Consider the following 24,691-nt stretch of genomic DNA (forward strand, 5'->3'; position numbering starts at 1 on the left):
TTAATAACGATGATATAACGGTAATTTGGTCGGACCAATAGTACCAAACAAGATAAGACAAACCTTGGAAGAATATATTCGCATAAACGTGGGTATCTCTATTTTTAGCAAACATGGAGGGCCGGCTTATTTGACCACTTTTACTATTACATTAATCAACTTACTTACAAAGTGACAAATATTAACATCTTCGCCGCGTTTTTTTGGGTTTCTATATCCCACAAAACGTTATGCTCCTGCTCCTTGTTTTCCTTCATAATTTTCTCTCTTTATATTTAACATTCATGCTTGCCAGTTAAAGTAACCGATAAATTAAATGCAAGCTATTAGCACGTCAGAAAGCTCCGTTTATTATCCTTGTCCAACATATGCAATACCTTTCAAACCATGCAATCGCTTTAATCACACTGAAACAAGTATTGCAAACCTCGAGCCATACCCTTATTAGCTGATTAACTCTTGCGGTTAACCAAAACCGTTCCACAAAAGGATTTTGGGGCACTCCATTAAGCAGGACATTCGGTAACTACTGAGTACTGACTAATAATTCTGTCAAATCAGACAAGAACGTTTTATAACATCAGTGTTTGACTTAACTCAAATTCAGAATAATGTTGCAAAAAAATAGCTCTAAATACATGGTCTTCGCAATTATACAGCAGCATTCAAATATAGATATACACACCTCTTCGAGGTACATCACTAACAAAGCTATCTAATCTAGAGTCTCCCCATCACTTCCTTCAACATTTAAGTCGCAGCAGGAATGATACAAGCTAGTAGACAACACTTACTCCCCAAGCTTGTAACTCCAGTACAATGGCTTTCACTAAAACTAGTAGATGCAAGACCAAGAGGATTCACTAAGATTAGCCTAGACTCGGCTAGTCCGAGCAACACACTACGAACAGGTTTACCCATGTATGAAGAGAGTAGAGTAGTAGTTTGTGGAGAGACAGACGAAAGCGAGCTAATCACCACATTAGGATAGATAAGCCAGACAACCCCAAAGTGATTCAGAGACGAGAATAATTGAAGTAGTGCCAGAGCCACTCAATATATCCAGAGAATCAACTCGTTCAGTTAAGATGAGAATTCTACATTTCTTCCTGTCCTTACTGCTCTGACAAGATGCGCTACAGAGGTTTACATGGAAGGCTAGCTAGTATCAAGTAGTGAATTGTGACTTTGTGACACAATAGCATCCTCCGATCAAGACGAAAAAAACCAAAAATCTCAGGACTCTTGACAGTTTTCAGGGAAGGGACCCTCAAAATCCGTCCTATTGGCAAATTAATCCTACTATCTCCAATTGGAACTCAAGTTCAAAGATAAAGACTAACGAAAACAAAAATATCAGGACTCCCAACAGTTATCAGGTAAACAACCCTCAAAATCCGTGTTATTGGCAAACTAATCCTACTATCTCAATGTCATCACTTTTCTCCAATCCTCAGCCTGGCTTGACTGGCCCAACTATAGATCCTAGGTGAATAAGTTGGGTTTGAAGGCAACGCAGTGATCTGTGTGTATAAAAGCGACATTAATTTGTGCATTTCCTCAAATCACTTAGGTTACTGAACAGGACATTTATGGCTACTTAAGGTATAGATGCAAGCATCACCTTATGCTAAAAACCCCAAAAGTATAAACTTGGTAGAAAAAATCAAAGGCCAGGACAAAAAGGAGAAGAGCACCTATAAAATAAAGGAGCAATTGTAACCTAAAGCAAACCAACAATATCCAAACATAATATCTAGAGAAGTTATGCTTCACATCTTTAGAGGAGAAAATGCAGTACTCAAAGTGGAATTTGCAGCACAGAAGGTCTCCTACTGACCTTCTGCCTAGATGATGATCCAAGCTCATTAAAGCATAAGAGGAGAAAAAGAAACGGAGAAATATTGCTGAAGCCTAAACAGTAACAAACCTCGAACTATGGTTTGATTTGGCACTTAAATCTACTACAGCATATCAGAATGTCATTTCAAGAAAAAAACGGGTAAGAAAATCAGATTTAGTGACACAGTGCACAGCAAGGAACGAATGCTCCAATTTGGAGCAAACACTACAGCGCACATAAGATTTGCCAGCATACAAAAAAGATACCAGAAGAAGTTTTCCAAAATCAATCATCTGAAAGGCATGTACAACAGAGGTTTTTCAGAATTTCAAAGCAGCATCGGTGGGAAATCTGCGGTCTTCATAAGCTAACGAGCATTTTAAAGAGCAAAGCTGCTATACTGGAAACAATGCACTCTTATTGCATGCATAACCCATGAACAGATCAGAATAGAATAGAATAGATTATAGAATAGAAAGGGGGAGTTTATTCCCCTATACTATTTGCACACATCACGGCCGGAGAGCAACAAGTCAACTTTTAAGCTGATTTATCATTTAAATTGACAGCTGAATGGCGACAAGCGTGGAAGAAAATAAGAGGGTCAGATGCACCACTTCAGTAAGAGCATCATGACATTGGCGCGAACGAACTGTGACGAAGAAGAGGAGGAATGGAAGGAAAATAGACAATTTTTTAAATAAAATAAACAGGAATTTGATTAAAATGATCTATAATCCTTTTAGCCAGGAATATTATGTCCTTCCAGACAAACTGAGAACGGAAATCACAAAGTCATATGGAAGCAGCTGCTAGAATGTCGATCATCAAGGAAAGAGAGATCCTATTAAATCCTAGGACAACTTATTAATCCATGCAAATCTTCAGGTAAGATCTTGATTTGCTTTACGGTCTAAGGTATATGAGCTGGCAGAAAAGCATGACTCTTCAAGCAAGCCTAGGGAAAATTCAAAGTGAATATCAAGAAAGGAGGAGTCCTGTCAGTTTTCACCTTTCCTAAAAGGAAAGAACCTGAGAAACTATGTTGCCATGATGAATGCTTGGATCAGGTTTTCAGCGGAACGCTTCTGCTCAACGGTACCAGATATATAAGCGACACGGTCTCCATGGGAAGTCTTCAGCTCAGACATCTCTATAAGAGCCCCTGATAACTGGAAAACAGAAAACCAGAATGCCATAGGATGTTATGTTTTCAAAGTTGAAACATGGATACAAAAACCACGGAAGAGGATACCAACTTTTCAGCAGATATCCACCCATTACGTAGTTTAACGCGTCCAGAAGAATCTTGTATTAGGGAAAATGATGGGGAGAGAAAGGGGAAAAAAACAGAACATGCCTGACGGATATTGGCAAGATTAGAACCATTTTTGCCTACCACTTTACCCATTGCATTTGCAGGAATCAACATTTCTAAAGTTGAGGATGGTAGTGATCTGCCCAATGGCATATAGAAGCAATGAGATAACCAATCTTATTCAGATTTCAAGAGAAACAAGAAAAACATTGCTGAAAAACAAATTAAGAAATAGATCATATGCATACCTTCCTCCATAATGCTTGGACGAATATGAGGATCCATAGAGATCATCTCCCATCTGAAAATTTTGAATCGTCTTAAAATAAAATAACTAGATTACCTAAAACAAATCAATGTTTAGAAAGACACCTTTCAAAAACAGACCAACATGTCGAAACTATTTGTGATATACATTATAAAAATATACAGTACATAAACAAAAGATCGGGATTTAGTGGTGGAAGAAAATATTGATAAGTAAACAAGTGGGAAAAACCGGCCAAGTACAAACTACATCCACCTTGCATATTCTCAAATTTGCTTATACATATTAAGTGAAAATGAAAAACCAAGAACTGCATAAGTGTAACTGAAATCAACATACCGACAAAGATCCATATTTGTAAAAGTCATTTGATGATGACAACATGCCGACACCAGTTGCAGACTCAGTTCTTGATTGATATCCAGACTCAGTTCTTGGTTGATATCCAGACTCAGTTCTTGGTTGATATCCAGACTCAGTTCTTGGTTGATATCCAGGCTCAGTTCTTGATTGATATCCCAAATGATTTGCAGGAGGAACAGACTGAAGAGCAAGGGGCACTGAAAAACCACCGCCACCAGAGTATATATGATCAACGGCAACTGACGAATTAGTTACGACATACTTATCATTCAGTGCATCATCACGGAGTCTTAGAACAATTTGAATAAGTGCATCTCGGACATTTTTAACTTCTCCAGACACCTGAGACCAGAAGAATGCACGTGTTAATTCATGCGAAATCAAGAACACTTGTAAAGAAAGTGTGAGCTCAATGATTATAGCAGCCACCTCCAAACCAGAAGGCTGGGATTCTAACCTCCCTCAACCTCTAGGTTGGGTAGGGTTACTAGGATATCTTCATGAGCTTAAAGCCCCTTTTCCAATATCATCTCAGTGGCCTGCATTCCACTCTTTTGCTTTGGCCACATAGTAACTAAGCCTTCCAGAGTAAGTACTGGCAGGAAGGAGAAAAAAAAGATGCACAAACAAGAACACCACGGAGTTCCACGGTTTTAAATATCAGCCACGACACCGACTCGTGACCAAGTTATCAAGGTTTTGCAGGTTATAGAGCCAGCACTTAACCACATTTTGAGGCACTATTGACCTCATTTAGTGAGATTAAGCCACAGAAGCCGATACCTTGACCGTGACCAAAATCGAGATTTAATACAATGCCACAAACATAGAAAGATAGAAGACTTGTACCTCTACATATTCATCATCAGCACTCTTTGGCTTTTCTCCTTTTGAAATCCGGATATCAGCTCTTGATCTTTTCCGTATCTCATTGATAATTGAGCCACTTTTTCCTATAATGCACCCAATATTCCTAGACGGTATTAAAAGACACATGGTAACATTTTCACCATCTTCATTGATCTTTTCTTGAAGCAAAAGAACAGCTTCTACTGCCTTTGATTGAACATCGTCTAATGACTGAAAGATTAAGACAAAAAGATGTCACAACTGGAGATATAGGAACAATTAAGACAGAAAAAGGAAGACTAGTCATCCTAACGCAAGGATAGCTAATCTCTTACTCACACAAGCAATGCACAGAAAACAAAATGTCATCTACCAATAGAACATGAAAATTCGCCGGTAAAACAATGCAAAATGCAATATTGGAAACCCAACAGATACTAGATGGTCACAAGAGTGCCAGCACTGCGACAGTGCACCTCAGAATAGCAACTGAATGTTTGAAAGAAATGACAAATACATAAACAAATGAATGAAAAGAATAAATGAGAGAATCATTTAAAAACTTCTATCAAATACTCTGTAGCTACAAAATTCTTATTTGGTCAAAAGACGGTCTCAACAGAGAGTGAAGAAGGGATTCCATACCTCAGTCGACGTCACCGTAATCACACATCCATTGTACTTAGCTTTAGTAGGCTTACTATCATCAACAGCAATATGGGTACCACTAGCCTGTCTTAAGGTTTTAATAGTGCTCCCTGCCCTTCCAATAACACGTCCAATGATATCAGAAGGACATAACACCTGTATAATTAACTCCTCTGACTGAGAAGCCCCACCATAATTAGGGACAACAACGGGCCACATGCTCCCTGCATCTGCGTAGCCTTGAAGAGGAAGTTCTGAAGCATGAGCATCAATCAAAGACGGAGCAGACCTAGAAGGTGCCATGGGATCAGCACCAGTATAAAATCCACCAGCAGGGAAAATCGGTAAATCGGCAGGAATGATGATACTTGGAGGCATCTCTGGCACACTAGTGTCCAGTGGAATCTCTTCCCTAGCTGGAAATTTATAGACGATAGCAGAAACAGCAAATAATGCTTTCTTAACAGCTTCAGAATCGCCAGTGATCTGTATGAAAAATTCAGATATCAGAAAAACTCACTCACAAGAAGAAATAAGACGACATTCAGTGGATAGGATTAGTCCATTTTAAGATTAGTATTAAATACCGACCTGGACAAAGTTGTCGAAGTCCAAAGCCATTGAGTGAGTCGGGTCTGTAACATCTTTAGCAATGACCTTGACGTTAGACCTGGTCTTGCTTCTCAGCCTTTTTATAGTGGCCCCAGACTTACCAATGACATTGGCGGACTGACTAGCTGGTACAAGAAGGGTGCATTCTCTTTGTTTGTTTTCAGAGTCACCCAAAGTTGTCACTGCATTGGCAATGGCAGCATGCATCTTTAGAAGAGCATCTTGCGCAGGACATAATGGTCCTATTTCATTATACTCCTCATCAACATCAAGTTTAACCTTGTCATTTACATAACAGTAAATGGTGATAACCCTCTCTTTAGCACCGGGAAATGGATCCACCACCTTAACCTTAGCTCTACTCTCCTGTCGTATTAAATTTATAATTTTCCCTGCTTTACCAATGACACTGCCAATAACTGTATCAGGACACAATATCCTGTAAGCTACTAATTCGTCACCGCCCTTATCCTCCTTATCAACCCGTCTCCTCTGATTCTTGTTACTCCCATTCCCATTGTTGTCCTTTTGATGATGGGAGCGCTTGCCTGTCTCACCCATTGACAAACTACTCTCGATGATACATAAAGGGAGAAAAAAAAAACGGAATTAAGGATTAAAACATTGCTTCACAGGCAAAAAAAAAGCACAACCCGCACAAAAGAGTCCAGATGCCTAATCCATGACACGCGTTACAGACTATTTTCATTTCTCACATCACTAAACACAAGTTCGACCTCCATAGTCATGGAACAAACAAAGCGTGCCAGATTTTTCGATAATTTTAGCTTTTAGGCCAATTAGGAAGGCTTTCAAATTAAAATTAGCTCCACTGTTTATTCACAGAAAGTCGGGACCTTTAATGCATAAAATTCCGTTAGCCTCAAAACCCACTTCCAATTTCAATCAAATTGTTGATCTTAACTCAAAATTACAGAAATCTACTAGTAAAATTATCTAAAACAAGACAAGAAATATAATTGGATGGTTACACCAGATTATATAGCTCCAAAATTCACCAAAACATGCATAAATGATATATGAAACAATTTAAAAAAAAAAAAAAAAACAGAAGAAATTAGATTCCGTTTCATGTCTATGATTTACCTAACAAGCGACCAAAACAATCCCAATCAAATTCAATATAAAAACATCCAAACATTAAAGAAAGGGGAGAAAAACTAACCTCAAAGATTAAAACTTTAATAATAAAAAAACGAATAGCAAGGATCCCAAAATCGTAATTGAGGAGGAGTAAAGATGTGTAGGTCAATTTTTGCAAAACAAAGGGGAATACGATACTGAGAATACCTTTTGTTTATTTTGTTTCACTCTATCTTTTGTGATTCTCTTTTTATTACGGATACGGATTACGGAGTGGTTGTGTTTATTAAACCGGATTTTGTTGGCCCATTTTATTTCGGTCTCACCTTACTTCTGGATCTTAACATACTTGTAGAGCTGATCAAGTGCGGGCCAACCCGTTCGGCCCAGCCCGTTCAACCCGCTTAGTAAACGGGCTTGGTTAAGAAATTTTAAAAAAGTAAATGGGCAACGGGCAACGTAATTAGGTCAGCTAAAATAAATGGACGGGCATGGACTTGAGAAAATTGTCCATGGGCAGTCCACTAGGCCCGCTATTAATCTTATGATTTTATTTTTTATAAAAAAAAAAAGAATAACTTACAAATTACAAAATTTAGAATATATAGATAGAGTAGTATATTCAAACTCCAAAATTTCAAGCAACTTAATAGACTAAACTTAAATTCCTAAATAAACTAAACGGCCTACACTCTAAACCTTAACCACTTAACCGTATAAATTTTGAGCCTCTAAAATCTAAAAGACTAAATCTAATACGTATAAAATACTAACCGAGCAAGCCAACATCATTTAGTAGATTTATTTTTGAATTTAAATATCTAATTAAGAATAACAAAAACTACTATTTTCTAACCGTAAAATGTTTGTAAATGGAGCGACGTTAGACTTCTATGATTTTAAGAACAAAAGTAAATTAATTTTATTTAGGCCCGCGGGCCGGCCCACTTTCTTGTAGTGGGCGGGCTTGAACAACGGAATATGGCCCGTTGTAGCGGGCACGGGCTACAAAATATGGCCCGTCGGACACTTTTTTCATGGTTTGGCCCGTCCATGTCCGGCCCATGCCCTCTAATGATCACCTCTACATACTTGTTGTGGCTAGGATGACAATGGAGCGGATTTGGATAGGGTCCGATAGGATCCAGATCCATATCCGCCACACCAACGTTGGATCAATATCCGACCCCATATCCAGTGGATCCAAATTTTTCAGATCCATATCCAGATCCATTTTCAAATAAGTGGATTCATATCCAACCCATATCCACGGGGTCCGAAAAATTAGGATCCATATCCTACCCATCAGGGTCCGGATCCGGATCCGCGGATCTGCATAGAATCCAGATCCGTTGCCATCTCTAACTTACAATTTATGTACTGTGTTTGTGTAATGTTAGTAGGGATGACAATGGACCGGATCTGGGTAGGGTCCGATAGGATCCAGATCCATATCCGCCACACCAACGTTGAATCCATATCCGACCCATATCCGGCGGATTCAAATTTTCCAGATCCATATCCAGATCCATTTTCAAATAAGTGGATTCATATCTAACCCATATCCACGGGGTCCGAAAAATTAGGATCCATATCCTACTCATTAGGGTCCGGATCCGCGGATCTAGATAGGGTCCAGGATCCGTTGCATCTCTACTTGTGGCTCTAGGCCCTACAACCCATTTATTAGGGGAGCAACAATCAGTCACATAGGACGGTTCTATAGCTAAAACTAAAAATAAACAAATAACCGTGACGGAAAGAGTAACATTCTACTTGAAAAAGGGAAACCTCAAATGTAATTTGTGTTAAATGAGTGATATACCATGACTCCATGAGCACTTAGATTAATTGAGAATGTGTTGTTCTAGCTTAACCAAAGATCTAGTGTTCGAGCCCTGGAAATGTAACAATGTTAAAACTCGGGAGGGAGAGTTTTACCATCCTAGGCTCAAGAACCAAGATTGACCCGAAACCCAAATTGACTCGACCCACTATATAGCGACCCGCATATTTATTGTTGAAAACGGATTATTATCTATGAATTACTCGATAATAGTTGAACCGAAGCCAGCAAACCCGCCCAACCCAAATCTGAACGAGTTGATCCGTTTGTCAAAAAATTTAGATGGGTGATATGGAGGAAGAATGTTGTACGTTGTTACTCTGTACTTAAGCTTGTACTTGCATGTGAAGTTCGTTGTACTAGCAAGATTAACATACATCAACAAAAGAGTATGTACTAATTTTGGTTAATCACTTTGATTAATACAGTATTACTCATTATTATTATTATTCTCCAATACTAGTCTCTCAATCTCCCTCTCTCTTCTCCCTCATCTTCCCTCCAGACTGGGACTGCCATTTTAATTCTTATGCTAATTATATATACTCCGTACTACTTATTATTATTATATATACATGGTCCATATTATTATTTCCTTATTCTTTTCCTTTTGTACTACTGCATAAACTCCCGTGTGTACTGTGTAGTGTGTACTACACATTCCTGAAATGTGTACAACAACAATAACGAGTACTACCAACATTCTTAATTACTTTACCTCGTATGTTTTCTCTCTCTTAATCATCTTCTTAATTCATCAACAAGATTAAACCCCATTGTTAAAGTTTTTAAACTGGTATGTATGCTCCTCTTTTACCTCTTTTGCCAACTAGTATTATTATGTTTATGTGCTTTGGCTTTCCTCTTATACCCTATATGGCCTATATCTTGTTTCCAACTTGTTTGGCCTTTGTTCCTCCACAACTACAACATTTTTGGTTGGTACAAAGGTTTGACAATCATATTATTTGTACTACTTTATGTCTAACTAATTAAATAATCATTTTATCATTATTCCCCTCTTAAAAGTATCTTTTTAATGAATTGTTATCTTTTCGTTGAAATGTCAACCATCTTATATATAAGACGGTCATTATGTTGACATTTGAGTTATATACAAAGAATATCACTTTTTTTTCGTCTCTTTATCAGAATCTACAAGATCATGTTTTTATGTCAACCCATTATGATATATATTCCGTATGTCTCAATATTGATTAGGTTACTATACATCTGGAGTTTTTTTTAACCTATTTTTGAGCGTTATCTTAAAATTGATGGGAGATTTAATGTGATGTTATAATTCTGGAGCTGATTACAAAAAGAATTGTTAGGTCCTTTATTAGAGTAGTTTTTGATGTCAAACCCTCCTCCATTTGGAAACCCCATATATAGTGATGATGACTTCTCTTTTCCAATTGAAAACCAACCGTTTATTATTGGAGATGATGAAATTAGGGTGGTAGACGATTATGTGGCTAGTAGTTCGCTACCCAATTCAGAGTATCAAGATTTGAGCATGTTTCTAGATGACCATGTGGAAGAGTATCCATTAATAATAGGGGAATTAAATTCCCATAATATTGAAATACAGGAGACCAATTATCTGAATTGGGTGGCACAGACGAGTGATGATCAACAAGCTCAAGTACGTCCCCATATGCAACATGATCCTATGACAACGACAACGACAACGACAACAACAGAAGCAGTGATGATTGATGAACAACAACTCCCAGCAGCTTTGGAGGTTGGACAAGGGTTGTCATGTACTAAGAAACTTAATCATAATGCCAAGGAAAGAGTTAGAAGGATGAAGCTCAATGATACTTTCCTCGCCCTTCGTGCCTTGCTCCCTGAATCTCGTAGAGCTAAGGTAATTCTATTTACTTTCATGCTCCTTTATTACCATTTCTCCTGCGTAATTGTATTAATTACTGATGAGTACCAAGGTTTGAAGCACTGCGTACATTCACCATGCAATGCGTCATAGAAGAGCTAGGTGCATGGTTCATGATCAACTTGTTTCTAGAAACCCTCCCAATATATATGCATTGGTTCATGCCATCACCTACTTTTTATGTTAACGAGGAAGGTGTTCTTTGGTTATTCCCACCAACAGCACCACGTGAATCGTAAAATGAATTAGTTGTTTAGTTGCGCTACGTCACATGAAATGAAATTACTTTGACACAAAAATCTCATTAGTAGCGCCAATAAAGATTGACAAAAAAATTCGCCACGAATTTGACACCAATTAAAGTTACGGAGTACTATATTAATTGGATTCCAGACAGTATAATCTGTTGAAGTAACTGAGCCGATGTGAACCACACACAATTTATATATGAGTCGGGTTAACGTTGGTTTCTCGTTGAAGTCTCTTGGCATATAGTCCACACAAATACCCCATTTATTTTAGTCCATCACACCCAACTTTGGCTTGTGAGGCGACATAAACACCAACTACCTTGAGCGATGTAATTATTAGGTACAACCAGTAGTAACTAGTAAGGGATAAAGTTACCCACTCTTTTCTGTGTAAACTCGAACTAACTTTGCTAATTACTAAAAATTAGGTCCATCACTGGAGAGATAAAGGAAACGGATAAAGTTATCTACTCGTGATCAAGATTCGAATAAACTCCTTCAATCTCCCGAGACAAAAGAACATTAACTAATTTGCGCTCGATCAAATTGAGGCTTCCTCTCATAAAGAACCTCACAAATTGACTCTCATAGGTTCGTAGGACTATTAGGAAATAGAGACCTACGCGAATTAGGGAACAAATACTAATAGGAAATATATTACTCCCTATGTCCCGATCATTTATTGTCCTATTTCATTTTTGGGTGTTTAGGTCAATTGTTGTCCTTTCTATTTTAAAAATGAATTTGATGAGTGATTTGATCATTCACACTCAAATTTGTCCACTTGTCATTTAGTAATTGACTCCCTCTTCTTTCCTTGGTTTTTGTTCCAAAACCAAATGACAACAATTGACCAGGACAGGACAGAGAGAGTAGTTTTCTAAACAAAACCAGAGATCAAAACACAAAGCAAACGAATTAAGCAATGACGGAACTTCAACACAGCTGGTCGAGCCACGTGCGACGCAACGCGCGCAACAAGCGTAACCTGCCCCTGCGCCTTGAGTTGCGACCCGCGCCCACGGGTGTCCGCTCTTCTTTTTCCTTCGTTTCTTCGCTTTGTTGCTTCGACATTGCTTCTTCCTTTCACCTAGCCCTACAAACCAACTTGAGATTTCAATAGGAGACTATATATTGCTAGGTCACGTAATTCCTAACACCCCCATTGTTATTGTACTCGCTCACCCCCATTGTTATTGTACTCACTCAACATGTTGATGTCTCGTAAGTTATAACTCGTCATACAAACTATAGTGCAACTTGGTGTTTGGTGGGACACCGACTCCTCCTGCAGCTTTTCCCTCTTTTACAAGAGTTTTCCGCATCACCAATTTCTTTTGTCATTGTTCTCATTTTCATTGCATTGCTTGTTCTTTACTTTCAACTCGCCGTATCATACAAATCGACCCATACCCTAAATCTATTAGGTACTCGTATATAATATCTTACCCCTCTTCATACAAACTAAGCCTTAAAATTGAAATTTGCGCAAAACAATATCATTGCTTGTTGTAGGAGACAACAGCTTTGCTTGCAAGATTTGAATTTTTTGGTTAATTGGTGTTAATTAGCAAAATAATTGGGGAGTTTGAAACTATTTGGATTTATGGTGTCCACGTCATCACTTGTATTTTTTTTTCGTGTTTTTACCATTTTCCTTTTCTAAAAATGCAAAAAACAAAGACCAAAATCACTGAGATTCTTAGCGGCTTTGCCCTTTCATGGCTTCTCATGGCTTGTCCTCTTCCCTATTTTCTAAAAGTGCAAAAAATAAAGACCAAAACCGCTGAGCTAGGTTCTCAGCGGCTTTGCCCTTTAATGGCTTCTAATGGCTTATAAAATAGGGAAGACGGGAAGCTGCTAAGTTTCTTAGCGGCTTTACCTAAAAACACGGAAATAAAATAAAAGTGATGACGTGGACACCATAAACCCAAATAGTTTCAAACGGACGCTAATTCCCTAATTATTTTGCTAATTAACACCAATTAACCAAAAAATTCGCAAGATTTTATTTCTTGATCAGGCCAGCCAGGGTCAATGTAGATAGTAATCCTGGAATTTGTTAGATCATGCGTGCCTGAACGTTGATGCTACCTAAATATGCAGAAGAGGTGGAGTGCACCATATGTGATAGACAGAGCCCTTGAGTACATCCCCGAGCTTCAAAAACAGATCGAGAAGCGAACACTTGAAAAGGACAATATGCTATCAGTTATAGGAAACAAGCAAGCTATTTCTACTGAACATGATCAACATCTACTCCCTCATAATAACAGCACAACCCTAACTGTTTCGATTAATCAAGTAAAAGATGGCCAAGTCATTATTCAGATATGCGAAGACAAGGACAAAGTTGGTGTCTTGACCACTCTGTTTGACAAATTAGAAGCTGAAGGCGTCATGGTTTTAGGCGCCTCTTCTTTATGTGCGTCTCAAGATAGATCCTGTTTTCATATTCATACCCAAGTATGTCTTCTGTCTTCTTTTCGTTTGATAAATAAGTTCGTTTAGTGAGACCGCCTTAATTTAAACTAAACTAAGGAGCATTACATTTAACTTAAGTTTGATCTATCTCTAATAACTTTATTCCAGCTTATTTTTAAACTGTATAGTTACATCTTCTGCAGATCAACAAAAAACCACGGGAATCGGATTATATTGAAAACTTACACAAGAAGATTATATCTTGGTTATCTTAATCTAGAGGAACATCAACTGGTTCGCATAGAACTAATTTCAGATTTATAGAAGGAATCTCTTCAATGCGCCAATATGGTTTGTTTAGATCGTACTGCGCATAGTAAATCAGTTCTCGAAGAGGAAAATGCTGTGTGGAAATGCTTCAACATGCATACATATACATATGATAAACTGATGGACTAGACTAGCTTGATATATAGTGTAGGTGTAACTTTCACATAGCATTGCTGCTTAACAATTTCATGATTTTTAGACAATACCATTCTTTACATCAATTATTAATTTCACTTATACCTTACATTGATGAAAGTAATATTTTTTTGATAATTATCAATTTTTTTATGTGCTGATTTCTATTAAAGTTCCATTTTATTTATTTTTCCCTGAATAGAGCATCTTCTATGTGATCTAGACAATGATAGTGCGTCACCGGATAATAGGGGTTTGAGTACCACCTTTCCACACGCCGTTATATATAGTCCATCGTATGTGAGAAGGTGATATCGAGACTCGATACCAACTTCTCATTTTCTCATAAGCAAAATGACCCTTTCTTACCGTCAGTTTAGAACACTAGTCTCCTACTGCAAGTCTGTCACCCAGGGAAAAAGATGGTTTCTTTGCTTCATATCTCTACTGCTTTGTCCACTGGAAGATTAAATTCGGTAATCTCTCTTCTTCCCTCCTTCTTTAGTTGTAATGGAGGCTGAAAGTAATATGATTATATCTGCTATTTCATTCTGCACGATCAATTTTAATTTGAAAGACTTGAGCTTTTGATATAATTACACAACGGTTTAAGCATTGGATGTTGCTGTGGAATGAGGGATATGCTGCCGATCAATGCTTGTAGTTTGATTGTCTAAATAATTTAATTTGATTTGATGCTATTTTCTGGCGGCAATCTTAAATTTGTTATATACCTCTCCTTTCTGATTGATAAACTCTCCTTTCTGATTGATAAACCTAAGATGAAAGGAACTCCTGCAAAATTTCATTTCAGGCACGGCCCGAGAAAAGGCTGCCAAGTGCCAGTTGATATGCTGTTGGAACTATGCCCCAGAGCAATCGTTATGAAACGTTTTGAACAAATTTCATACAGTGTAATTATTAATGGAGATTAATAATTAGATGGCATTTTCTTATTATCTTATTAAGGTGTTAATACGATGATAAGTCCTTGACTAACTGGTATACTTGACATCATAATGGACATTATGATAATGAGAGTCGAGTATTATAGAGTTTAGTCTAAAAGTGTTCTTGGTCGTGTGATTATCAGAATGGGACTATGATAATCCGGATAGACCAATATATTGATAACGGTACTCATAAGATGAGTATTAATAGATCTCATTCATTAAGTTATAATATAGATAATGCATATGAAGATATGATTATTGAACGTGATCAACAGTGAGATTTTCCAAATGGTTATTATTACCTATGCACTGTCAATGTAGAAATTCTCTTAAGGAGTAATTGTATATTTTATCCTTTGACCTGAGATCATCATTGTAGTTAATAGACTACTTATTGTACTTAGATACCTGACACCTAGTGTGTAAAAATGCTAGTTGAATGGTCATTGGGTATAATTAAGTACCTATGTAATTAGTGGTGAGTCAAGATGGAATCCGTCAACTCAAAGGTAATGAGTTTGAACTCTATGTTGTCATTAATCTTATTGGTCATATAAAAACCTTGGTCAGGGTAGACGAATGATTTAAGAAAGGAGTTTCTTAAAGTCATTTCTGACCAATAATGGTAGACATGTAACATAGTGGTCGTCTAGTGGGGTTTGACAGTCAAACCATACCCTAAGATGATCCGGAGTTGGATGGACGGAGGGAAATAATTACAGTGTCCTTTATCAGGTTTGAGTACAGTGAATATTGGTATTCACGCTATCCGGCCGTCGAGGAGTGTTGTTAGACGTCAACCTCGATTAATAGTTAATGAGATTAATTATTACCGGTTTAGCGATGAACTTATGTGGTCACACACTTACGGTGTGATATTTAACGTTTACGGTTATTTAATTTATTATTAGATAATTAATTAAATAATCTCGACGACATATTTTTATATTGTCCGCTAACACGGAAATATAGTTAATATCGGAAAGACGTTTGTACGAGAGACGGATCGAAACGAATCAGATTGGCATTAAGATTTACACGTCCTTTTTGATGAATATGCTTCATCCATGTTTATCCATTTTAAACTACGTGACTTTTCATTAAGGAATGCTTAGCAAAGTTGGTTACGTAAGTGCACGTGATGTAACTTAATAGCCAAGTTATCTTGCCTATAAATAGCCATGCATTCTTTGCTATTTATACGTACAGAAGTAACAAGTTTGGATATCGTCTACTCTCATACTTACAATAAAAGTGAGAAAGTGTTTCTCTATATTCCGAGGTCGTCTCAAGGGTTGAGAACGTTTGTCTATCTACCGGTGTGGATACACTAGAGACTCCGTATTTTCGGGGTTAGACCAATTTATTGTCTACACATAAAGTATGTGTCCCTTTACCCAGTTTTTACAAGTTTTTAAATGCAATAGGTCTCAGGAGGACCGCGTTTCTGTCTTCCGCTGCTACATGTAATGTACAGCGGTCCCTTCATATGCTACCTCAAGTTCCTTGCTTTTGTAGCTTTTGCTAGGTTTAGTGTTGCCTGAAGCTGTTAGGTGGTGATTGTTGAAGGGACCGCAGTACATCACATGTAGCAGCGGAAGACAGAAACGCGGTTCTCCTGAGACCTATTGCATTTAAAAATTTATAAAACTGAGTAAAGGGACACATACTTTATGTGTAGACAATAAATTGGTCTAACCCCTAAAATACGGAGTCTCTAGTGTATCCACACCAGTAGATAGACTAACGTTCTCAACCCTTGAGACGACCTCGGAATATAGAGAAACATTTTCTCAATTTTATTGTAAGTATGAGAGTAGACGATATCCAAACTTGTTACTTCTGTACGTATAAATAGCAAAGAATGCATGGCTATTTATAGGCAAGATAACTTGGCCATTAAGTTACATCACGTGCACTTACGTAACCAACTTTGCTAAGCATTCCTTAAATGAAAAGTCACGTAGTTTAAAATGGATAAACATGGATGAAGTATATTCATAAAAAAGGACGTGTAAATCTTAATGCCAATCTGATTCGTTTCGATCCGTCTCTCGTACAAACGTCTTTCCGATATTAACTATATTTCCGTGTTAGCGGACAATATAAAAATATGTCGTCGAGATTATTTAGTTAATTATCTCATAATAAATTAAATAACCGTAAACGTTAAATATCACACCGTAAGTGTGTGACCACATAGGTTCATCGCTAAACCGGTAATAATTAATCTCATTAACTATTAATCGAAGTTGGCGTCTAACAACACTCCCCGACGGCCGGATAGCGTGAATACCAATATTCACCGTATCTAACCTGGTAAAGGATATCGTATTTATTTCCTCCGCGCTCCAACTCCGGATCATCCTAGGGTATGGTTTGACTGTCAAACCCCACTAAACGACCATTATGTTACATGTCTATCATTATTGGTCGGGAATGACTTTAAGAAACTCCTTTCTTAAATCATTCGTCTACCCTGGCCAAGGTTTTATATAACCAATAAGATTAATGACAACATAGAGTTCAAACTCATTACCTTGAGCTGACGAATTCCATCTTGACTCACCACTAATTATATAGGTACTTAATTATACCCAATGACCATTCAACTAGCATTTTTACACACTAGGTGTCCGGTATCTAAGCACAATAAGTAGTCTATTAACTACAATGATGATCTCAGGTCAAAGGATAAAATATACAACTACTCCTTAAGAGAATTTCCACATTGACAGTGCATAGGTAATAATAACCATTTGGGAAATCTCACTGTTGATTATAAGACTAAGGTTGTATGAATGTAATTATATTGAATGAATTTAATGTACAATGAGATGAGTATATATATACAATCAGAGACCTAGGTTAGATGACCCTTTGTACAAGAAAGATATTATACACAAGATATGGAAACTATATTATACATTATTTGCTTGGTTGATTTGTTGCTGTAGATGGCTCCGTGTGGATCTTCGAGGAAGATACGGGTATATTGTTAATACGCCCCCGCAAGATGGACGGAGGAGGGAGAAGTCCAATCTTGTTTCGCAGCTCATGAAAACGAGGCTTGGGTAGAGGTTTGGTAAGAGCATCGGCCAGTTGATCTTTGCTTGCTACGTGTTGGATGCGAACGTGGCCAAGCTGAAGTTGTTCTCGAACAAAGTGGAAGGAAAGCGCCATGTGCTTCATCCGGGAATGGAAGACAGGATTCTTGGCATATAGAGTAGCAGAGAGATTATCACAATAAATAGCTGGTGGTTTAGTGGTTTGAATATTTAGCTCAGTAAGGAGGTTTCGAAGCCATAGAACATCAGTGGTGACGGCTGCGACAGCTCGAAATTCAGCTTCAGTGGTGGATAACGCAAGTCCTCTTTGCTTTTTGGAAGACCACGAGATGGGGTTGCGACCAAGGTAGATGAGATAGCCGGTTGTAGAGAGGTATTGATCTTTGTCTCCTGCAAAGTCGGCATCGCAGAAGGCATGTAGACACATAGGGGAGGTTTGATGGAGTTGGATCCCGTATGCTTGCGTGCCTTGGAGGTAACGAAGCAATCGTTTTAAGGCTGTCCAGTGAGACGCAGTAGGGTGATGAAGAAATTGTGCGAGCCTGTTCGTGGTGAAGGCAATGTCAGGTCTCGTTAAGGACAAGTATTGTAGGCTACCGATGATGGCTCGATAGTCCGAGTGATCAAGCAAAGGTTTATGATCTTCACGAACTAGAGTGCATTCGGCTGCCATAGGTGTTGAGTTTGGTTTGGCATTTGACATTTTATATTTTGAAAGTAAGTCATGGACATATTTGGCCTGGTTAAGATGGAGACCAAGCTTGTTGGGTGTGACCTCGATACCGAGGAAGTACGAGAGCGGTCCGAGATCTTTAATTGAAAATCTGGTGGCAAGATGATTTATAAAGGTTTGTAAATTAGCGTGGCTTGGTCCAGTGACAATGATATCGTCGACATAGACAAGCATATAGATACATGTAGTTTTGGTTGTAAGTATAAATAGAGAGGAGTCAGATATTGATTGTTTGAAACCGTATTTAATAAGATACGTCTTTAGCTCAGTGTGCCAAGCCCGAGGGGCTTGTTTTAAACCATAGATTGCTTTATTTAGTTTACAAACATAGGTTGGTTTTGTCTCATCGACAAAGCCTTGTGGTTGAGCCATGTATACATCGTCTGTAAGGGTGCCTTGTAAGAATGCGTTGTTGACATCGAGCTGTCGCAGAGACCAAGAATTTGTGACTGCGAGTGAAAGGATTAGACGAACTGTAGTGGGTTTCACAACCGGACTAAATGTTTCGGTGTAATCTAGTCCTGGGCGTTGATGAAAACCTTTTGCAACTAAGCGTGCTTTATGTTGTTTTAGGGAACCATCGGGGTTGTATTTAATTCGATAGACCCATTTACATCCAATTATATTTTGGGATGAGTGAGCAGGGACTAGAGTCCATGTTTTGTTGCGGTCAAGGGCGTCGAATTCTGCTTGCATGGCTGCGCGCCATTGGGACGAAATAAGAGCTTGTTTAACAGTGGTTGGTAAGGCATATGGTGTAGCGGAAGCAATAGCTAAATTAGCATATCGAGGATTGGGTTTGCGAATGTTGTTATCCAATCGAGTGACAACTGTATGTTGTTTGGTGGGTTGTGGTTGAGGTTCATGAGTGATAGCAGGAGAAGAAGTAGTGGACGAGGTGGAGGGGTTTTGTTCGACAGGCGAGGAAACAGGTGAGGTGGTCACGGATGGAGTGGCAGCTGGTGTTTGGCGTCGTTTGTATACATTGATAATGGGATGTCGTGAGTGAGGAATGGGTTGAGAGATGGTAGTAGTGGACGGTTGTGGAGGTGACAAGGACGGGGTAGCAGGAGAAAGAATGGGAACAATGAGAGGACACCATTCGTCGGGGTTGGTAGGGTCATCAGCGGGAGGTGTTTTATTAAGTAGTCGAGAGTACGGAAATTCATCCTCAACGAATTTTACATGACGTGAAGTATACAATCTGTTGGTTTTTGGTTCTAGGCAATGAAAGGCACTTTGTGTGGAAGAGTATCCAACAAAGATGCAAGGAACGGATCGATATTCGAGCTTATGCTTTGTATACGGTCGGAGCCATGGATAGCAAAGGCATCCAAAATTATGGAGTTTGGTATATACAGGAACTTTGTCATTTAATTTGTAGTAAGGGGTTTGTCCTTGTAATGTAGGTGTCGGAAGTCGGTTGATTAGATATGTGGCCGTGCTAAATGCAAATGGCCAAAACGAGGTGGGTAATTTGGCGTGTGCAAGGAGAGCGAGCCCGGTTTCTACTATGTGACGATGTCGTCTTTCGGAGTACCCATTATGTTCGGGTGTGTGAGGCGGTGTGGTAAAGTGGCTAATGCCGTTATCGAGCAAGGTAGGAATCATTTTTTGAAATTCACCACCGTTGTCGGAAAAGAATTGCTTGATGGGTCGTTGAAAATACTTTTCTACGAGTGCTTTGAATCGGAGAAAAACTTGTAATGTGTCGGATTTACGTTTTAAGGGAAATAGCCATATATACTTACTATAATGGTCTACAAAAATTACGTAGTATTTAAAATTTTCGCGAGAATATACGGGACTTGTCCATAAGTCTGAAAAAATTAACTCAAGTGGTGCGTGGGTTTTGAATGTCGAGTTGCCGAATGGTTGTTTCGTACTTTTGCTTATTTGACATGATTCGCAAGATAAAAAATTTGGAATACTAAATGGTAAACTTTTATTGATAATTCTCATTACATCAAAGGTGGGATGGCCTAAACGATGATGCCATGAGATTGGAGTTGAGCTTTTCTTCATGTGGTTTGCTGTTGGTGGATCGAGGCTCAACTCGTATATGCCATTGTTAACCTTGCCCTGGTGGATTGGTGCTCCCGTCATCTTGTCCTTTATAATAAATGAATTAGATGAGAATATGACATAGGCATTATTATCTCGACAAAGCTTAGAAATTGACAATATATTCCGTGAAATTTTTGGTACATGTAAGACGTCATTTAATTGCAAAGATGATAATGAAAACTTACCTATATTGGCAATGTCGAGAGCGGAGCCATCACCAATTATAAGGTCATCGGGACCGAAGTATGGGGAGTGAAGAGCAAGGGTGTCAAGGTCGTGGGTCACGTGGTGGGAGGCCCCACTGTCAAGGAGGTAGTTCGGGTTGGGCAGAGCTCCGGTGGAGACAGTGTGAGCTTGTGGTTGGGGCTGCCGAGAGGGTGGGGCAGGGAACACTATGTTGGGAAAAAGCTTGCGAAAGAAGGGACAGTCGGCAATGACATGTCCCGTTTGTCTACACCACTGGCAACGGCCTTTGAAGGGCCGTGGGTTAGGGTTGGTGGTGGGTTGTTGCTGTTGGTTGGGATAGGCGTGCGGGTTGTTGGTGTTGGGTGCACGGTTTTGGTAGTAGTTGGTGTATTGTCTTTGGTTGCCATAGTCACGGTTTTGGCGAAAGGCGGGATTGGCAGACGGGTTAAATATTTCAGTTTCGGGTTGTTGTTGTTTGAGGAGTAATTCATGTTGTAGGAGTTTCTCATGTAGTGCTTCGAAGGTTATTGGGTTGTCTCGAGCACGGACGGTGTCTAGGACTGGTTTATAAAGTTTATAGTCAAGACCTTTCAAGACTTTGAAGACGATGTCTTCCGGGTCAAGTACTTTGCCCATTAGTGCAAGTTGGTCAATGATTGCTTTGATAGAGTTCATATAATCGGTTATCGATTGGTCCGTGGTTTTAACAATCGATTCTAGGCGGTCTTTCAATTGTAGTATGTGCGCACGCGAAGGGTTTGCGTAGGTTTGCGCTAGTATGTCCCAGGCCTCTTTCGAGGTTTTTGCCCGAACAATAAGAGCTTGAACGGCCGCGGACAAGGTACCCATGAGGGCACCAAGTATGAGGCCGTCCTGTTTGAGCCAGGTAAAGTAGGCCGGGTTCGGTTTTTCTGTTTTGTCATCACCAACAATGGTTGGTGACGGGGTTGGGTGGGAACCGTCGAGGAAGCCTAGTAAACTGTATCCAAAAAGGATGTGAGTCAACTGGAAGTGCCATGAAGTATAGTTCATGGGGGTTAGCTTCACACAGTGGTTGAGGTTTAGGGAGGTGAGAGGTGTGGTGTTCTCGTGAGGGTTTGGGACGGCAGTTTCAAGGGTGTTTGTCATGGCGGCAGTGGGTTTGAATTGGGTTTTGGTGTGGCGTTTGAAGGTTGAACGGCGAGGTTGGAGTTGTTGTTTGATGGATCGATTTGTGCTCCTAGATACCATATAAGACTAAGGTTGTATGAATGTAATTATATTGAATGAATTTAATGTACAATGAGATGAGTATATATATACAATCAGAGACCTAGGTTAGATGACCCTTTGTACAAGAAAGATATTATACACAAGATATGGAAACTATATTATACATTATTTGCTTGGTTGATTTGTTGCTGTAGATGGCTCCGTGTGGATCTTCGAGGAAGATACGGGTATATTGTTAATATTGATCACGTTCAATAATCATATCTCCATATGCATTATCTATATTATAACTTAATGAATGAGATCCATTAATACTCATTCTATGAGTAACGTTATCAATATATTGGTATATCCGGATGATCATAGCCCCGTTCTGATGATCCAACGACCAAGAACACTTTTAGACTAAACTCTATAACAATACTCGACTCTCATTATCATAATCTCCATTATGATGTCAAGTATACCAGTTTAATCAAGGACTTATCATCGTATTAATACCTTAATAAGATAATAAGAAAAAGCCATCTAATTATTAATCTCCATTAATAATTACACTGTATGAAATTTGTTCAAAAAACGTTTCATAACGATTGCTCTGGGGCATAGTTCCAACAATTGTATAGTCACTGGAAGAGGAATTCTTTTTTTTTTTTTTTTTTTTCTTGAGAATACGCATCGTTGGTCTGCTAATGCGGAACCCTCATCAACTAGGAAATTTGTGTGCCTTGAAGCCTTTTGTTGTTGCGCAAAACTTATCTTACATTTCACTTTGATAGTTCTCGATATTAGGATGATCATTCATGACGTACGATGCAAATGCTAGATGTAAAAGCTGAACTGATTCCTTTTCAAATGTGTATCATAACACATCTGTTGATGATTTTGAATGCCTATGCTGCTAAAATAGTGTGTATTTGTTAGGTTGTTTGCCATGTTTCAGTTACTTGCATTCCATTTCACCAATGGCTGAGCTACAATTACTGCTGGCAGGCAAACTTCGAATTCAGCGGACATGAGATGAAATAGTACGTCCAATGTTTTTTTATCAGGCAAGTATTCAAACCAATGACCCACCTGATACTTTGCTGTTCCACTAAATTGATTCATTGTCTCATTTACTGGTTTGTGCCCTCATGTACAGTTAATAGCCATTAATTTTCGCTGATGCTCGTTCTGATATGTGTCATAGCCGACCTTTATTTAATTTCCTGGTGGTAGGTTCTAATTATTGAATTAAAACATGAGAACTGTTAGGACATCTAGATGACTATGTTCATGTCAACTATGAATGAAGTGTATGTTATTTATTTGTGAAACACTGAATTCCTGTCTGATGTCCTTACAAATTCTTAATTTTAACATTCATTTATGCTGGGATTTCAGAAAATGGAGTAATATTGCTTGGCTGCAGCCTTTGTGATTTATGAGTTGAGCGGTGTATGTGGGAGAAAACAGAAGGTTTGAGGCCTTGATGAGGGAAGGGAAGTATTGCAATGCCAAATTTCATGTCACCTAACCATATAATGATAGAGATAAAGCTAAGTTGCAACGGCATGAAGGTCACCTAGCTGGCTTGTTGTTGCCCGTCTTCCCTGGCAATCTTTTCCTTCTGCCCTACCCCCTCTCTGCTTTCCATTAATGTTAAAAGAGCGAAACACGTACAGTGTACTTAATAGGTTGTTATGAGCAAATTGCAGAAACATGCACGCGTTTGACTGATAAGCGCTTGAATGGCTATATTCACCACAGCATTATACCTTCCTATCAAACTCTTGCGCACATTCAACTGCTACTTTCCTGACCATTTCGTTCAAAGTATGATGAATTGAGAAAGATTTCGACACTGTCCCTGCATTCACAGAGCCACTGTCAGTGCATTCACAGTCTGTACAATGATTCTTTCTACCTGAAATGAAGTTACTTAACCCATTCTTTAGTTTCAGTAACCCATGGAGTTGATCTCAGCTACCTTGCCCTCTTTACCTGATATTTTGGCTTTATCTGAATGTTATTTATCTCAAGTTTCTACTCTCTTAGAGAATGTGAGAGAATGCATCTGGCCAGACGGTGGAGTAGCGGTGTTGGATGTTTGCAACCTTACATCTATATTGAAAATAAAGAGATGATGTGTTCAGACTTCAGAGTATCTGTTAATTGCAGAGGTATAAAGTACTCATGAGCTACTCCATTTTGCTACCTGTTTTCGTTTAGGTTATCATCTCGTAATCTCTGAGATGTCTCTTTTTTTTGGTACACATCAGATGTTTAATTCTCTTGTAGTTTTATACTGTTACTGCTGCCATCTATTCTTTGAATGCTCGAGATTCTGCGACTCTATCCTTCAGGTTTTCCATATTTTGCTGCTCTATACCATGCTTAAGTCGGTTTCCTTAGAAAGTCTTTTAGAAGGAAGGTTCTCTTTTCCGGTTAGTAATGGATCATCTGTGGTACTCTTTTTGCATTTCGTTGTAGGGTCCATATTTTTCAGTGTAAAGGAAGCCATAAAAGCGGTTTGGACGCCGATGGGATTCAAAATCTGGGTCATGAGTATCACCTTCATATCTTTACCCACCAAACT

General features: G+C 38.7%; 2 protein-coding genes across 3 annotated transcripts; one reads left to right on the plus strand and one right to left on the minus strand.

Moving 5' to 3' along the window:
* Positions 1-53: 53 nt before the first annotated feature.
* LOC141652440 (KH domain-containing protein At4g18375) lies at positions 54-7,273 on the minus strand. The gene is made up of 8 exons (XM_074459905.1): positions 7,088-7,273; positions 5,881-6,469; positions 5,287-5,775; positions 4,642-4,872; positions 3,769-4,134; positions 3,410-3,462; positions 3,204-3,300; positions 54-3,015 (listed from the first exon to the last, which is right to left on the minus strand). Exons 2-8 carry the CDS (start codon positions 6,460-6,462, stop codon positions 2,884-2,886), a joined length of 1,950 nt encoding a protein of 649 aa, XP_074316006.1. The 5' UTR covers positions 6,463-6,469; positions 7,088-7,273; the 3' UTR covers positions 54-2,883.
* A 2,741-nt stretch (positions 7,274-10,014) lies between these two features.
* On the plus strand, positions 10,015-24,452 carry LOC141652441 (transcription factor bHLH160-like). 2 transcript variants are annotated; one of them, XM_074459906.1, is made up of 5 exons: positions 10,015-10,727; positions 13,109-13,468; positions 13,630-14,367; positions 23,035-23,162; positions 23,497-24,452. In XM_074459906.1, the coding sequence occupies exons 1-3, from the start codon at positions 10,209-10,211 to the stop codon at positions 13,699-13,701; spliced, it is 951 nt and encodes a 316-aa protein (XP_074316007.1). In that variant the 5' UTR covers positions 10,015-10,208; the 3' UTR covers positions 13,702-14,367; positions 23,035-23,162; positions 23,497-24,452. The 2 variants fall into 2 exon arrangements, with proteins under 2 accessions (XP_074316007.1, XP_074316008.1); XM_074459907.1 differs by having other exon boundaries at positions 23,104-23,162.
* Positions 24,453-24,691: the final 239 nt, after the last annotated feature.

The sequence above is a fragment of the Silene latifolia genome, chromosome 4, assembly GCF_048544455.1.
Source record: "Silene latifolia isolate original U9 population chromosome 4, ASM4854445v1, whole genome shotgun sequence".
Classification (NCBI taxonomy): Eukaryota; Viridiplantae; Streptophyta; class Magnoliopsida; order Caryophyllales; family Caryophyllaceae; genus Silene; species Silene latifolia.